Raw genomic sequence first — 18,484 nt, 5'->3', positions numbered from 1 at the left:
CTTTACACTCCCTGTGTTGACCTAACTGCTCATATATTTCCCATGAAAAAGGGATAAAGTACTATAGAAAATACTATAGAGATACATAGAATACAAGGTTTATTAAAGAAGAGGGGATAAAGTTCCAACGCACTCTTAATCTGAGAGATTAAGGAATACACTAATAAGGAATTCCAGTAAATTAATCAGTTTTTAAGTGTTGTATCTCTCAGTGCCAACCAAAGGAGGAATTGCAACAGTCTACCTGCCCAGAGGCTTGTGAAAAATGTTTGGAATACATCAAAAGCAACCAAGTTAACCCTTCAATGAAGTCAGATATTTTGAGGCACGTCTCGTTTTCCGTTACCATACACTTTTGAGGAACGGGAGTAGAAAGCTGTAACGTAAGGATGGCTCTGCAGGCATAGATGACTCACCAGTAGTAGCAGGTGCAGAATCAGGTGCTAAACTTCAGTCAGACCTGTGGTCCAACACCAGTAAATGTAACATTACTGTTACATTTCTTTAGTAAACAATGTATGCAATATGTTGGTAAGCAAAAAGTCTATTTTTAATAGTGCTGAAAAACTCACAGAGGTCATCACAAGGTTATGACAGCTCTTGTATGTTACTCTGACAACAAATTTTAAGGGTACCTTGTAAGTCTTGTAGACAAAGGTTTCTAGGCCTCGGTGGCACACTGTCAGCCCTTACAGGGCTTTGTAGTAGAATTTTTTTTAAATTTAACATCCTTGACTTAGCAACACAATTGCTACAAATGCAAGCTCTCTTCCCACTCCAAGGTCTGTATCAAACAGTTTAGAAACCTTGGTCCCAAAGCAGAAGCTGTGTGAGACAGCTGATGCTAGAGTCAGGTCTACAGGACAGTTGATATCTGCCTCCACTAGCTCACTTGTCTCTCCTGAACTCCTCTGTGATGTTCTCACGCTATTACAACATCGATTATGATTCTGTAGAATTCCTGATAGGTAAAAAGACAGTAAACTTAATGCTGCTAGTTAACTGGATAGAAATGCCTAGTTATAGAACGTCAGCTTGCTCTGTCTGAACAGTCATTATCATACTTTCTGCACTTTATGACTCTGCCTATTATTTGACTTGTATTTCTCCCACTGTCTTCACAAATGGCATCTTTTCTATCTCCAGCTGTTCCTCCAAGAACAATGCCAGAGAGCATATACTTTCCCACTAGAGCAGCAAGCGTCCTGACAAACTATGATGTCATTACACTGCTGTGTACCGATCAAACAAGGCATTTGATGTGGTGCCCTGGAGGGTGCGGTGATGGAGTGCTCCCTGCGAACCCAGAGGACAAAGTCCTCCTGACCCAAGCATTTTCCACTTGCTTTGCAGAAGGCTCAGGGCTCTGTGAAGTGTTTTTGGGGAGGATGCCAATGAAAAGCCAGGGCTACAAAGGCAGAGCCTGAAAAGCCTGGGCACAGCCACTGGCCAGAGAATTTTTTTTTGTGGTGGTATTGTTACTTTTCAATTCAATTGCCTTATTTTGATTATTGCTTTAAAACTTCTCTCTTGCTGAGAAGGTTTTATTGGACATTTCTGTGTGTTCTTTCTGCCAAGTCATACAAGCAGCTTGCAAGCCATAAACTCTGTTTGGGCCAAGTTCAGTTCTTAGCTACAGCACTCTAACGCTGGAGGAGTTGTGCAGAAGACACCACAGTTATTCTAGACATACGTCAGTGCACGTGAAGAAGATCTTAACCATGGGATTTAAAGTTTACAAAAACAGATCATTATGTGACAGTTAGTGAGATGATGTTTACAGAACCAGCATTTTATACAACTCAATCTCCATCTTGAGACAATGAATGGTGACTGTAACCAAATAATTATCTGCGCATCCATTTTCACCGTGGTGTTACATACCCCTGCAAGGATCATTCTTCACCAAGAACTCATCAAGTGCCATCCAGCCACCTCCAACACGAACCATGACAGTACTTCTTAGGATACGAACAAGGCGTAGTTGTTGAGAGTCACCAAACTGAAATAAAAATCAAAACAACCATCTCAGGTTCTCAGTCATTCAGATGCAGTTCAACGCTGACAGGTTAAAAATCAGACACTTTTAAAAGTTTATTTTGATATGTAATTATTAGTAAATGCTAAAAAATCAGATTTATTTATGCAGATTATTAAAGCTGTTAAGATTTCAAATCAGATGGTGCTGCATTAATCCAAAGGAGATGGCAGGATGGTAAGAAAGAATCTCAGGTTTAATTTTATGCTTGATTCTCAAATGTCTGAGCTCATAAAGGAAGCAAAATTAGTAACACATTATTTAATTGGTTACGATCTACATTTGTGCAAATTAATGAAAACCTATTTGCATTATTTCACTGTTAAAATCTTAGGCAAACTCTCTTCTGCAGCAGTCAAGATTTTAATGATGTCAGCTGGAAGGAAGGCAGCATCACTTTAAAATGATCAGCATGTGGGCTGGAAATACAATACATTGCAAGTGTGGCACAGTTCTATCAACTGATTCAATTATAGGGATATTTTCAGGTATAGCATTGACACTGCTCACGTATAGCGAGGTGCACACGGGGAAGGATATATTAAAGAAGCAATGAATGACTGACAGCTACCATCACTGTCCTTTGTTATAAACTGTTTGTCACTTCTCTGTCTACACATCAAGGTTCTTCACAATTCAGAGATGCACAAAAACCTGTTTCATCCTAACTCTTCTACCAGCCCATTCTTCCTTTGGGCTGATGGCCAGGGCTAACATACATTTTCCTCACGAAACCTGTATAACAAAACCTGTATGCAGTATCTCTGTTCAGCTCTGGATCAAAGAAAACATGACCAAAACACTGACCCCACAATCTCATGAAAACTAACCAGAAGAATTTCATACCTTTTAGCCAATGCTACTAAAATATTTATTTTGATATCAGATCATCATGCCAAGTGCAATGCTCTCACACGTAAACATGCCGAGCACTCACTGACACCAATGGGAGAAAATACACCTCTTTGGGGCAACCTCTGACCCTTGGAGAAGGCTGGCCATGGTTCATCTGTACCTACTTGCTCCGAAGAGGGGACTGAAATGCTTTAAATGCAAACCATACAAACGTGCTCCCTACTTGTTACATGACTTTAGTTGTTTGGTACTACTTAAACCAAGAAGAAAAAGTTTAAAGGAATATTACTTTTAGGAACCAAACAAAAGCAAAGCTTGCTGCTTAATTCAGTAATATTTGTTTGTTTGTTTGAAGTAAGAATATTCACATGAGCATTATTTGTAAGGGCTTTTTAATAATGCATTCAATATGTGGTAAACAAAGAACCATTTTACATCTGTAGATCAAAGTTAAAAAAAGAAATGGCATCCAAATTGATGCTGTTTACTTTCATTGGTTTGCTTCTACAGAAAATTTTTTTAGAGGTTCTAAAAATACTCTCTTTTTTCTTTATTTTTTCCCCATCCCAGCTTAATTCTTCAGTTAGACCCCATCAGGCAACTATACCAAGGGTCAGATCCAGCATCCAGATCCAGGCAGTGGCTAATTCAGACAGTGGGGCTACTGGAAAATAACACAGGTATCTATTATAATAAAAAGCATTTTTCCTAACAGTAACTCAGTCCATTTCCTTAAAATAGCCTGGACACCAACTTTCCTTGAACAGTATTTACTATTGTTTCAAGTAATCAGAGCTAAAAACACTGGAATAAAAATGCAAAGGAAGTCTTGTTCAAGCTCCAAAAAGGCCTGTTCTTGACAACAGCCATATAACATCACTGTTACTAGAGATGCCTCGGCCAAGTTACTTTAGGTGATTTTTACTGTTCTGCACCAGTAAGAGTTAGATGCCCTCAAAATACGCTGTATTTTTCCCAGATCTGAAAGTACAGATGGCAGATAAGAAGATTAACCTAATTTCAAATAGTCTTTTCAAATAGAGGCTTGTCCTATACGTGGAAAACATTTTAAATTATTACTTAGATATACTGCTTGAGGCATGTGGTAAGATTATACACTGCTCTTTGTGCTTTCTTCTAGACTTCAACAGGCTTTGCCAATAAATAAGAATGCAACTACATTCTCAACAGCTCTAGACTGAAAATGGCTAATCTGTTAACACTACCATTTCCAGAATGGATTATACTTATTATTGCCTTTATAAGAGCATGAATAAGATACTAATGGTACCCGGTATCTGGCTTGTGTAAAGTATTTCCATTCTTACCAGGCAAGCGTGATTTAACACTGTGGGCAGTGGTGTTATCAGTACGTCCCACAGAGGTGAGCACTGGTGAGCGCATCCCCCTGTCCCACTGTACGGTGACATCCCATTGACACAAACTGTTCTTAAACACAACTCCAACACATTACAGACCTGCCAGGGCTCTTTGAAAACACTCTGGGAGAGGGAATAGTCTGAACTGGAACAGCAAGTTTAATTTGCCTGTTTCTAAAATATGTTACTTAATGATTCACTGAATTACTATATGAAATGCAAACAATTAGCTAGGTTCTTAATCAGTCTGCTTGATTGCACAAGGATTTTTTTTTAAATGAAAGTATTTTTCACCTAATTTGTAATAAATACTGATCTGTGTTTACAGTGAGGTCAGCCTTTAATGTGACAGCCTAAACAGAATTTTAAAGCATTCCAGTATTAAACTGAAAACTGATCAAATAACAGTAATTCTAGAATTGCAGTTTAAATGCTCAAGATTTTTTTCTATGGGATTTACTGCCGACCATTGTCTGGTTCCTTTAAAAGTAATCTCCTTAATGAGGAAAATGGCCAAAGAAAGCAGGTGAGGGATCCTGAGACAAGGAATGCTCCATAGCATTTAAAGAAATACCACAGCTGACCAGCAATGAATTAGCTGAAGATGTAAGGATGGCAAGAAGACTGACCACTGCAAGCTTAAATCACTATGCGTTAGAAGGGAAAAAAAAAAAAAAGAAAAAAAAATAAAAAAGAAAAAAAAAATAAAGAAAGCTTCATAACACATTCCACTGGTTTATACCTGATTTCCCAGGAAGAACTGATAAGAAATGAAAAATGGAAGAAAGACACGATTAGTTTACAGGAAATTCTCTACATGACTCTAGAACACATGCAAACTAACACATTAAACATTCTAAATAAAGTATCTACTTGAGAGACGAGCAGGTAGCTAGCCATCCGGAGACTGAATATTGGAAAATATTCAAGGCCTTCGTTTCCTTCCCATTGCTGTTTCTGTGTCTTTTAAAACAATCTACAAGTATTTAGCAATCTCTCTTGGCCACATCTTGTATATTTCATCTGAAGTTGTTCCGGTTATTGAATCTAGGGGTAGTAGATCTTTCTCTACAACGGGATATTTATTTTTCTGTGATCTAAAATTGTTCCTAGATGTTTAACGCATTTCTTACACTTCTTCAGAAGGAACAGTGTGCTCCAATAAAATGACAGGGAGGATAAAAGTGATTGAATACACTTTGGTAACAGATTTTTGAAGTACAACATGATACCAGCCCCTGTTTTTATGAAACTAATAGAAAATCAGCTGCAGTTTAAACACCTTGGGTATCCAGGAAAAAAAAAAATGTTTTTTAAGGAGCTGTCATACGTATGCATGCATATGTGTATGTATGTATGTATGCATGCAGTCAGCTTTTTAAAAATTCTCACATTGAAAACAGTTTCTATAGTGTCAGTGAAAATAAATACAAGCAGCAGCATTTTCCCAAATTTTTAACCTATACGTTCTAACAAAAGAAAATCCATAACATTTAGATAAGCTTAAGAAAACGTAACAATATAATACAAAATTTCTGTTAATTAATATACCCTAATTCCTTCCATAAACAACGTCATATGAAAAATCTTCAGGCTGCAAGAATTAAAATGGTATTTAGAAGACTTACCCTGTACTTGTTATCCCCAATCTGTTCCACTTGAAACCGTTTTGCACATTTACATTTAGCTACCTGCCTTGTAACCTGCAAAAAATAAAAACTAGATAATTACTTTACTGTTAATATCACAATCCTAAAGATTGTAACTGGTAAACTTCAAATTATATAGGAGTGAAAATAAAATTAATTATTAAAGAACATGACCCCAGTAGAATGGAGTGCAATGTAAGAAAGCAGACCATGTACCTCATCTTCAATTTTGTCAGCGTCTGTGAGAGGCTTGTATGCATCCTTGTTTGGATGGAGAGCTGCTACAAATTCGTAATAGTCAATATATCCATCACCGTCTCTATCAAAAATGTCTGCAACAGCACTCATTTCAAGTCGGCTTGTTGGGAATTCTGCAAGACAAAGACAACAAAAGCCACGTTTTTTAGCTTTTCAATACCATGACAACGAAAGGCCTTATGACAAATATTAAAAGGTTTTTAGGCAGTATGTGACAGAAAATGCTTATCAAAAAAACAAAGGCATTCAAAAGCATGAAGGAATCTTTCTGAAAAAAAAATCACCAGTGTTACCAAGATATTGCATCAAAATGAATAGCATGGTCTGTCTTGAAGAGAGGCACAGAAGCGAAGACACAGATTAAACTGTAAGATATATGTGTTTTTTTTAACATTTTGACCTTCGAAGTGCATAAAATACCACAGATTAAACAGATAAATTGTTATTGAGGAAAGGTCAAGCGAGAATTTCACTGCTAATGAAATTTGGAGCGCAAGACCTTCCCACTGCAGAAACACAAATGATGTTTTGTGAAATTATTCTTTTAGATCGAATTCACAGCAGCAGAATATTAACCCACACAGAAATTCCTGACCAAATGGTTGAAGAAAACTTCAAGATGGTGAACAGGGATTATAAGTATTTAGTAGTTGTAACAAGTTGATACCAACTTAAATAAGATGCTTTACCTCTTGGTTGTATCAGGTGTTTTTTTCATTAATTTCTGACAATTTATGCAAAACAGTGACGTGCGCATATAGTGACTATTTTATTGCATTTTGGAAAGCAGGGGGAAAATACATACACTACAATATTCTTCTACTGAATAACTTTAACAGGAGATGCTAAAAGCAGCCTAATTCTAAATCCTCTCTGCTCAAAGTCTCCATGACCTGAAGATAAAGGATTATTTTAAGTAGTAGGCTCTTATCTGTTACGAGTCAGTTGCTAAAGGGAAATGAGATCGCACACCGACATGATGTGTGCTTAACGTTACCACCAACTGGGCATACTGAAAGAATACCAATCCACCAGGAAAGCCGAGAAAAGTCCATTCCTAGTCTGATTGCTTGACATTTTTATCCTCATTATACAGGTATATGAACATGGTCACGGTTCGTGGAAACGCGGGTTTCAGAAATTACATGTTTTACTTCTACAACTGAAACTATTCCATGTAAGTTCTTTAATACAAATCATATGATCTTATGAAATTATTTTGAAAATTATCTATAGGTTTTATAAGGTATGCTCTACTATTCTGGCTAATCAATGAAAAGTAATTGTTGAAGTGGCTAGTGTACTGTAGGAATGACAATCCAAGTCCAGTAAGTCAGTAAAATGTTAATTAGCCAATAACGTAAAAGTGAAATTCGTAATCTGATTCGTAATGTAAAATAACTAGAAAGAGTTTCTAGAATCTGGAAATATTTTCAAGTAAAATTATAGTTTAAATTAATCATAATTCGGAACTTCAAAATGGAAATCTGTGACCTTCTAACACAGTAAACCGCATAGTGTACACTGTATAGGCAATAAGACTTCATGAGATGTTTCAAGTTCAACATTAAGTTAATTTTAAAACTTACTTGAAGAAAGAATTCCATCGATGAATTCCTGCCTTGTTATCTTTCCATCCTGATCTTTATCAATCCTCCTAAAGAAGTCCATCACACGAGACTTCTTATGGTTCATCCATCGCATGTATTTTTTCCTCCAAATATCAAAATCAAAGTTGGCAAATTCTCTCAGCTTAATTAAAGAAGAGAAAGAACTATTTTCAGTTGAAATCAATCTAAACAATCAATGAGAGAGATACCACCTGCGTTCTTTTGAATAACTGGTTCTTTGAGGACCTATACAAACATTTTAAACATCTTAACCCTCCTCACATTTGAAATGAGAATGACAGCTTCTAAAGCACATTAAAGCACGTGTATCACAGTTTTCAGTTACCTGTATCATCCAGTATCATACAACAAATATGGAAGCTGTTTACAGTATTTATGGTATTGAGAATTTAATTCAGGGTAAGCTACACAGAAAGTATGTATATTCTGTACAGTCCTTTTCTGACCTCTTCAAGTCTGTCCAAAGCATCATTAAGTTTTCTTCTTCTTTCCAAGGCCAGAAGCCAGACCTGCTGCCATTTGCTGACTAAAAGGTTTACCCGGGGATTCTTGGTTTCGATTTGCGCCTGGGCTGCTGATGGATAAATGCCTGGTGTTGGGGAACGCTTTCCTGTTAAAGTATGATAAAATGTGTAAGTCTCACTCAGTTGAAACAAAACAAACACTGACATGATGGGTACTCGACTCTCCTAAAACTACTCCTTCCTGTCCCAAATAATGAGCCCATACCCTGATATGATTCCATCTGATGGGATTTATTTTTTTTCCCCACTACTGGGCAACGACTACGTGGTGGCTGAAGTATCTTTTGTTTAGCCAGAAGCAGCTCATAGTGGCTGCACTGGTGAAGCTACACAGGTTAAATAAAATCTTTGTAAATCTATTGGAGAGTTGCAAAGTAAACAACAACCTGATTTTAGAAGCAGGTTCCATGTATGGGTAACTATAAAACACAACGGGTAAGTATATCTAAAAATACAAAAAGCAATTTCCTCACTTGATGATTCACTTCCTATTCAGCTTCGCTGAACACACTTTCTAATTGAATCCATATAATTTCACAGACAGTAAGACCAAAATTTTGTCTCTACTTCTTTATGTAAAAAGTTGTTTGCACTTTCAGATAACGGTACATTTGCAAAGACCAGCATGTGAACACTCTTGGAAGCTTTACAGCATAAAAAAGGCTGCATGGTTTAAAAACAGGCATTCAAGAAGCATGGGACAAAACGTAAAAATGCAAGTCTGCTCTGAGAAATTTCCTCACAATGAAAAATGAGAGATAATTTAAAAAACCAGCCAAGAGAATTTCACTCTGTTTCACTAATCAAACCTATTAGTAAGCCATTATCTTCATAGACAGTGCAATGGTGCATGTGACCTGCCCCAAAACACTTCATTACTCACTTCCTGCTCTCCCCTTATCAAGGACAGGAATATGAGATTGTACTGGAGACGGTTCAAGTGCCTTTCTTTTATAGGTCTTGGTAACTTTATCCACATCAGGTTGTTTTCTGGTCATTTCCTCCATGAATGTCTGCAATCAGATAGAGGTGGTTTTAATTAACCATACACAAAAGTGACCATACGAATGAAAAACCCAACAGTGAAACACCAAAGTTAGGAGAATGGCACAGAAAGAATCTTATAATGCCAGCCTCACAAAAAAAGACACAGATAAGGATTTTGTAGGTAAGAAACATCAGCAGTATAAGATTTTAAGACCACTATGGCCTGCCTGATAAAGGAAGTCTAAATCTAAAAAATAGTCTGTCAAACTCCTTTATTAACTGTGTTTGGTGAGGTGATGTACAACAGAATTTTGACTCCGAGTACTCAGGTGCTTCTTGCTGTGCAGACTGCAGCTCACACAAGTGAGACAGCTCTGGTGTGGAACCTGCGGTAAACCTGTGAGCACACACTGCACCAGCAGCTTCCTCTGGCACTTTACAAACATACTTTTGACATCCAATCAGTAAAACCATACTGCAATACTAGTTCTAAGGCAGCAGCATTATCACGTATTTCATGTGTGTTATTATTACCCTGTTCCTACGGGGAGTTGTAGTTTTTCTTTCAGCACAATGCAGTGCCGAATTTTTGTTTGGTTGTTTTTCTGCCTCTGTGTTGAATTAACTACAAGCACATTGTGCACATACAAAAGATACAACTGAGATTCTGATAAAGGATTCGATTATTGTAAGGAGATTAACACTTAATTACAAAGCCTCATTGAGTAGTAAGCACCATTCGTGGAATGTGTAGGGCACATGTCACTTAACATGCCTTACCTGATGTTCAGCTATAAGTGCTTTAACTTCCTCAATCTCTTGGGGGATAATCTCTTTATCTTTTTCAGTAAGGGTAGTCTCTGCCCACTGCAACCAGGACAGCAAGGCTTCCAGCAATTCCTGGTTAGCAATAAGTCCAGCCAGAGCTCCTGCCAGTCTCTGTTGATGTTGTTTAGCCCATGCTAAGACCTTGATAAAAGAACCGATGCATGAGTATGTGCACAGCTGAACTTCTTTACAATGTATTTAAAGGTGCCCTGCTCACTGTAAGCCCAAAGCTTCCTCCCAGACCTATTGATGTTTATTATCAAAGGTGCTAGATGTAGTGGCTGATCACTAAAGGTGCTGGGTAACTAGAATTCCCAGTTCAACACTTATCTTTGCCACAGATATTCCAGATTAGGTGCTGTTATCAGCAGTAAACAGCATATTCAGGCAGTACATTAAGAACTTTATCAAACAATATATTTAAGTTAGTGAATCATGCAGGATTTGGTGTACATCTTCCCCCTGGGCACTTCTGAAGCCATACTTTGCTAACACCAGTATTTTGTTTTTCTTTAAATTGAATATACACAGAAAATACCATCTTAGCAGCTGAGAGGGTAGTATACCCTCTGAGACCTACTTGTAGCCAATTAAATTACTTGGAAATCTTCTAGATTAAGAATATATTAGACTCAAATCCTCCTTAATGCAATTAGAAAATGCTTCAAGTTTGCTCTGTATTTTGTTTCCTTTGTAACTTTTAAACTTCTCCCTATAAATTATTGGCTTTCTTCACATGGGAAGTGTCAGTCAGTATTTCCTCTAATACATACAAATAAGCTTGACCATCTGCTTTAGTTCTTAAAGCCCTGAAAGTTTTAAAATAAAACCTAGGGAAGCATGGTATTCACATCCATCACTGCGGGTATTTTAAATGTTTAGTTCTCAACAGCTGGATCATTCCCTCCCAGTGTAACTACCATGTGAGTTGTCAGCTCTGTTCCAATCAAAGACGGACTGTAGCAATGAAGATGGCTTGACACATACTGACCTCTTCAAACCTGGCTCTGATGATTGTTATCCAGTGCTTAATGGTGGTGATGGAGTCTGGGTGGCAGATAGCTAGGATAGCTTCTCCCATACCTGTTGCTTTATTCAGTTCAGCCTTTTTCTCTTCCAGTTTCTTCATAAATTCCTAAACCAGAGGTAATAATTTCAATTACATGTTGACAAAATTTGCAAGGGAAATCTGAGTGCATAACCTGGAAGGTCACAAGCCTCTCGATTGCTCAAACAGGTTCAACTTGCAAGAGGCAAGTTTGTCTGAGAAATGTTAAAAAACCTATTCCACATAAAGTACTAAGTGAAGCCCTACAATCTTCACCGCAGCTTGCCACTCCTTAAAGCCCACCATATGGTAAATACTTGAAAGATACATGCACTTATTAAAAAAAGAAGAAAAATCAGAGCATTTTAGAAGTGCTGTAAATCTTCTATGTGATAATCACTGGCAACATTTCAGATGACTTATTTTGTCTGTTACAGTAATTCTTCATAATAAACTATCAAGCTCCTAGCAGAGGCTGGAAATGTCCAACTATAATTACATGCTCAGACAAGATGACAGAGGACTTCAGGAGCAGCTATACTAAACTAACACAAATGTGAAAACTCAGCAGCTGAGGGGGAGAAACACAGCAAGAACAGAGACAGAGTCTGCTAATTAAACAGCTGTTTTCAGAGGCGCTGCCATGTGGGAAAAGTCTTGTAAAAGCAAAAGAATGTTTACAGCTTTAGACATCCAAGCTCATGGCCACTGATGTTCCTGGGAACCCAGTACAGAAAAGGGTGGCAAGAGCAGAACTAGGGGACAGTGGGGGGACACCGCAGATGGACAGCAACAAAAATCCTGCAGGACTTTTCACATTCTTTCCACAGTTTCCATATATTATTATTTTTACTATTACTACTACGATTTTACTATTCTGTCTATTTTGTTATGTCTAAATGTTGTGTAAGTCTGTGTGTCTCTGTGAGCACCCTTAACTGGAACTCTCAACATCTCTCAGTGCCTAGTGGAATTGTTTGTTATATTTTAACATCTTTAATTGGGCTATAAAATGGAACCATGTCTCGCGAAGTTTAGCTCTTCCTCTCTGCATCCACAAAGGGCTATTTTGGATTTCAGAAATTAAAGATCAGCCAAGTCAGGTCTTATAAAATTCAAAATCACCTCAACATTATAGAAACAGATTCTATAACAACTCATAATGGCATTATCCTGTGCCTTTACAAATTAAATATGAAGCTATCAGGAAGTAAAAGTGTAACAAAACAGCCTCTTCTACCATGCCCTAAAAGCCTTGAATAGGTAGGCTGCATATTTTTAGAGGCTCATTACTAACTGATTTTGACTTAAGCTTAAATTAATGTCATAGTTTAAGACCCAACCACAATAGCAGTCCTTCTCTCATAAAGACGCTAGAGTTCTTAGAATATTTCAGTTCAAAATGATTTTGGAAAAGTGGAGGTGGGTTGTAGTGAGAGATTACGAAAATAAGCCAGGGCCAGGAGGAAAACAACAACAACAACATTGTTTTACCTGCACAACTGTACTACAATATCTCAAAACCTCAATCTATGGTATACTACATAGTGTATAAAGCTTCCCCTCAGTAAAGGATGTTAATTGTATTGAACTGTGTGGTAGTCCAATGATACAGTCACATTCACAAGAGAGGAGATGGGATGTTTCTCATTAACTAATGCAGTGCATTAACCCACTGCACCTCTCGGTCCCTAGAGAGGATGGCGAGTGACAGAAATGTCTCTGCCTGAGATAGTACAATTCATTACATCACGTGCAGTATTTGAGAAAAGAGAATCAGTAATGGGCATAAAGATGGACCATTTGGATAAAATACTGTCCTGAAGAAACCTTTCCATGTGTAGCTGGATACAAATGCATTAAGACTATTTTACAAGAATGACAGTGATAAAAGGAAGATATATTACATAAAAGGAAGATATATTACATAAATATTTTATATTTATGTAAATAATGGCAGTCATACATTTCTGATATTAATGTTGCAGCCATATAATACAGACACAGTCTTTAAAACTAATAGAATATACTACATTTTACTTTTTTTGTTTGTTTGTTTTGTTTTTTTTTTTTTGTTTTTTTTTTTCTTGAAAGCTAATATTATGAGTTTAAGAGGAGAGACCACTCATTCATGGAAGATTTTTCTGTATGTGCTTATCGAGTGGTAAAGAAGCAGTGCCACAACCTTTCTTAGTTGAACAACTTCTGTTATTCTGTTATTTGCCCTTTAAGAAGAAAATGCATCTTCTAAATTCTACTAAAAAAATTTTAAGTACAGTATGGCCACATCTAACACTGAGGTTGATTGTGTTGTGCTAGTGATTCTTCTCCTCAGCTGCACAAGGTTTCTCAGAGACAAACTTTGCTTTGGTTTGAGGTTCCAAGCTATGCTTCAGCTTTGGCAGCACAATTTTGAGCTTTACAACAGAAACAGTTGGTTAATCTATCTACATTACAGAGGGAGAAATTTAAGATTTTTTTTCTAATGATTTCAGTGGATGTAAGATTTCATTCAGACAGTTCTTTCCCCTGTATTTAGAAGACCAAAAAATAAATAAAAGGGAACTGATGAAGTACACATGGAGAAAAGGCAGCTAAAAGACAAATTTCTTTGCACTGGAGACGGCAGGTTGCTACTGCCAGCACCAGTAAGCACATGCTGATGCATACATACACTTGGCCACTAAAAAACAGCACCCAGTTTCCAGAACCCTAAATTAAATCTGAAAATGTCATCAAAACACTGCCGTCTAAGTACCTTAAAAACTCCATAGTTAAGAATCATTAGACAGTCATACTCTGCACGCACTCCTCTGCATAATAATATTCCCAAACTCAATTTAAACAGGATGCTTTTCCACTCTCCATTTCGTAAGTTTTGTTATAACTTTCTTCAGAGTAATGATGAACAAATCCATTACTCTTATAATTTATTCTGTGATATTGCAGGCAGTTTCATTTTTACACTACATTCTTGGTACTATTAGTACTGCACTCAGAAGCGGAGTTTTGCATGAACTTAAATGTGCCTGTATGTAGCCTCCTGTTTGGAGACTGAAAATACAACCTCTATGTTCCTTACTTAGCCATTTTCTCATTTCATTACTGCAAAGTTAGTTTGATGGCTTATAATCCAGTATCTGCAGTACCTATGGCACTGCAATATTTCAGTACCTAATGCATGTGAAGCGTGACAGCACACTGTTTCACCATCACGGTGAAGGTTAATGGATGATAACATCATTCTGCCGACATTTACAAATGACCTTGAAAGAAAAGTATATGCTGGTTTGCTCAATGGTGCTAAGAAGACAGAAATACTTCTGCTATCGTAGCAGTCTGTGTTATAATTGTCAGAAAGCGTATATTCCACAGAGGGGTTTTTATCGGTCTCTAAATGTTTACAGCAACTTTCTAAAAGACCATTATTTTCTTAGTACGCCCAGATGACTCAAACAATAGCCCAGCACCAGTATGCACACCAAACTGTCAACTTGGTTAAATGTCTAGCTTCCCTATAGAAACACTTGCAAAATCAAGCACTGGATGCTGGATATGACTATATGGGACAGACTTTGCCTCTTTTCCTTCATTCTACCCTCCAACAGACCTATGAGAATGAAGAGGACCTTCTTCATTTTCTTGCTTACCCTGTGCTGGTCTATCAGTGTACGTAAGGCCTCCTCATCATCTGGAAGGACCCCGTGGAAACGAAGAGCCTGCTCTGCCTCGGCCAGCCACTCCAAAAGGACATGGACAACAGAGTGGAATTCTTCTGCCTGTTAAAATACAAGAAATCATGGTCACTCATGAGAGGATCTGACAGACACACTGCAGCTCACACAGGGAGACTGAGCCCACGTTTGGAGTCATTAATCACACTGCAGTACTGGCACATTAACTTTCCATTTAAAAGTCAATGATATACAGTACTACATTTTCATAACTGTAAAAATATCTCATGCTTCCCAAAAAATTATACGAAGCCTAAAAGCCTGTTCATGCTTTTAGCCATCTGATTTATAGTGTATTTGCAGCTCAGTTGAGAATGTCATGCCTTTACACTGACAAATTACCCGGGAGGTGCTTTCATGGACCAGCTGGAGAGATGAGAATTATATTTTCTGCATAGTCTAAATCACTGGTTAAGCAAAATTAATTGACAGCCTGTTGGTGACTGACCCTTTTATGTCTGGAGAGAACAAGCAAGTTCCACCTTTGGTCACAGCCATATTCAGACACAATTAGTGTTTGAGGTAGCTCAGGATTGTGCCTGCTCAGAGACCAGAGTGCTGGACAAACACAGCACCCTAGGAAAGGCAGGGCAGGAATATTGTACTAAGCAGATATTCCCCTATTGCAGGGGTCGCATCCTAGCCTAAACTCCAGATAGTCTACAGAGCCTTTACAGAGCTGTACATCTGTATTATCTCAGGTTTGGAAACAATACAGATTGGCCTATTTGTCTAGGATTGGTACCAGACAATACTGAGATATATACACTGTTCTATCTCCTGATTGCACTCAGCACAGCTCCAATTTTTTGCTACGTCCTTCACTGTGCACTGCCATTGTGCCAATGTAAAAAAGTTTCCATTACACAAATTCACTTCTTTCCAATAAGGCATGAAGGGCATAAATGTGATTGCAATCTCCAGCTTCCTGTGAAGGGGGCATAGTTTTTAATTACCCTTCATGCTTGACTGTAACGTCAGTGATTTCCTTAGATGGTAAGGTCTTTGAAACATTTGCTTTGCATTTGTGGTATAGACTAATAATAACAGCAATAATAAATGCTAAGAGTCATTATTTATGTGCTGTGGCAAAGGGATGGAGACAAGGTAAGCAAAGCATGAGCACTAAAATGAGTATTTTCAAATGAAATTAAATGACAGGAAGGGAAAATGAAATTAATTTTTTAGCAAATAGACTGTAGATATTTTCTCTGCTTCTCATAAAGTACATGTAGCACCGCAAGTACTCCTCTACCTGCCGAAGAGCCTGTTCCAGTCGTGTTTGCTTGGATACTGACAGGGCACAAACTGTCTCCCACCGAGTGCTTAGCTCCTGCATTTGGACCTTCACCCACGAAGAGTCATCACGACTGCCTTCTATCAGCTCTCTGGCAGAGCGCTTCAGAGCCTGGACACTGCTTGTTCTTTTTCCCAGCTCCTTCTGGAAAACCTAGGCACCACCAAATACATTTGATATGTTTAATTCGTTATGGAATAATTATGTAAAGACAGACAAAAAACTACTGCTTATAAGAAGAAAATGAAATATGGATTTAGTTCAATCAAGAATAACTCCATCAAAGTGACTCAAAAGACATAAGTTGTTGTCATTAGATTCCATCTATTTATACTCTATCCTATCCTAATAAAACTGGAATACGGCAGGAAAACGTCAGGCAGATCCTGAGAAGCCATCTGATGGAATGCATGGAAAATCCAGTCTCCTTACCACGCTGACTTTACATTCTTTATCAAAACAATTGATCTGACAGATTGAATTAACGTGCAAGATTGCCACAGCAGGAAAATATCAGATAAAATGCTAACAATCAAGGAGAAGATTTAAAATCACAAAAATGGGACTAAAACCCTATCTGGGGCTTTGAATATAAGGCTGTAGATCTCGCCACTGATTCATATATTTACGTGAGAGTATGTTCATATTTGCAGACGGAACAAGAATGACAGAATGGTTTGGGTTGGAAAGGACCTTAGAAATCGCCTAGTCCCAACCCCCTTGCCACTGGCAGGGACACCTTCCACTAGATTGGGTTGCTCGAAGCCCCATCCAACCTGGCCTTGAACACTTCCAGGGATGGGGCATCCACAACTTCTCTGGGCAGCCTGTTTCAGTGCCTCACCAACCTCATGGGGAAGAATTTCTTCCTTATATCTAATCTAAATGTACCCTCTTTCAGTTAAATGCCATTACCCTTGCCCTATCACCACATGCCCTTGTAAAAAGTCCCTCACCAGCTTTTTTGTAGATCCCCTTTAGGTACTGGAAGGCTGCTATAAGGTGTCCCCAGAGCTTTCTCTTCTCCAGGCTGAAAAATCCCAACTTTCTGAGCCTGTCTCCATAGGAGAGGTGTTCCAGCCCTCTGGTCACCTTTGTATTCCTCCTCTGGATTCACTCCAACAGGTCCATGTCCTTCTTATGTTGGAGGCCACAGAGCTGAACACAGCACTCCAGGTGGGGTCTCACCAGAGTGGAGTAGAGGGGGAGAATCACACTTTTGATGCAGCCCAGGACACAGTTGGCTTTCTGGGCTGCAAGTGTACATTACTGGGTCATGTAGAATTTCTCATCAATCAACACCCCCAAGTCCTTCTCAGAGCTGCTCTCAATCCATTCTCCACCCAGCCTGTATTTGTGCTTGGGATTGCTGCAACCCATGTACAGGATCTTGCACTTGATCTTGTTGAACTTCATATGTTTGCACAGGCACATCTCTCCAGCCTGTCAAGGTCCCTCTGGATGGCCTCTCTTTCCTCCAGAGTGTCAAATGCTTTGCTCAAGCTCCAGTTGCATAAAGGAAGCTCTTAAAAGCAGATATGACAACTACAGTATTCTCTGCCACTATGACTTAAGTTGTGATGTGCAACGGGATTTCAGAAGCAATTCCATCATACTTCAGGCTAATTTTTATAGACAACCCGTGTTTCCAAATATTTCTTTTCATGAGGGAGAAAATGTCCTCCTCACTGAATAGTCTTTAGATACTGGAAGTCACTGGTAGACAAATGGAGAGATCATCACCTCATAATCCTTCCAGGCTCCAGAGCTCTGTGTGTAGCCTTTGCAATACCAGTAACTTCAACAGCTGTTTATTCCAACATACTGAAGTGCAAAACTGGGATTCAGAGGCACAGTCCTACATCTCCTACTTGCTCCCATCTCAAAAAACACTTCAATAATAAAATACTGCATAGCCTAGTTGTATAATTTTAGCATTGCACCTACTTTTCTCCATGAATATACAGCAGCCCTGCAGGTTTGAAAGGCTGCTGTAGTCATGACAAGTGCACTAAACTTTTGGTTAGCAGATTACTCAATAAAAGCCCTTTCTCCCCCAAAGATTTACAGTAAAATAATTTTTGCCACCTCTTGTCCATATACACATATTCATAAGTGCACACTTGTGATCTTTGACAGGATATTCATAAAAACAAAGGATAGCAGCATTAAGTGGAATATCTCAAAGCTAACTGGTGTCCATAAGTCTCTAACAGTTGTTTTCTTCCATGTATGTTTTACAGCATTTCCCATTGT

General features: G+C 38.3%; 1 protein-coding gene across 21 annotated transcripts in view; it reads right to left on the bottom strand.

The window, feature by feature from the left end:
- Positions 1-18,484, bottom strand: part of DST (dystonin) — a 306,806-nt gene that overhangs the window by 7,374 nt on the left and 280,948 nt on the right. For 18 of the 21 annotated variants that reach the window (XM_082047199.1, XM_082047216.1, XM_082047213.1 and 15 more), the window contains 11 exons: positions 16,187-16,381; positions 14,848-14,976; positions 11,141-11,284; positions 10,102-10,290; positions 9,218-9,347; positions 8,257-8,420; positions 7,769-7,931; positions 6,138-6,292; positions 5,901-5,975; positions 5,015-5,032; positions 1,885-2,002 (listed from right to left, as the gene is read on the bottom strand). In XM_082047199.1, the coding sequence (XP_081903325.1) occupies positions 1,885-2,002; positions 5,015-5,032; positions 5,901-5,975; positions 6,138-6,292; positions 7,769-7,931; positions 8,257-8,420; positions 9,218-9,347; positions 10,102-10,290; positions 11,141-11,284; positions 14,848-14,976; positions 16,187-16,381 (1,480 nt within the window). The remainder of the gene's footprint in view (positions 1-1,884; positions 2,003-5,014; positions 5,033-5,900; positions 5,976-6,137; positions 6,293-7,768; positions 7,932-8,256; positions 8,421-9,217; positions 9,348-10,101; positions 10,291-11,140; positions 11,285-14,847; positions 14,977-16,186; positions 16,382-18,484) is intronic. The other 3 variants (XM_082047209.1, XM_082047214.1, XM_082047211.1) reach the window with 1 other exon arrangement.

Source organism: Streptopelia decaocto (genome assembly GCF_964273445.1).
Source record: "Streptopelia decaocto genome assembly, chromosome: 3".
Classification (NCBI taxonomy): domain Eukaryota; kingdom Metazoa; phylum Chordata; class Aves; order Columbiformes; family Columbidae; genus Streptopelia; species Streptopelia decaocto.
Note: the sequence above shows the minus strand (reverse complement) of the source record. Positions and strands in the feature narration are given on the sequence as shown.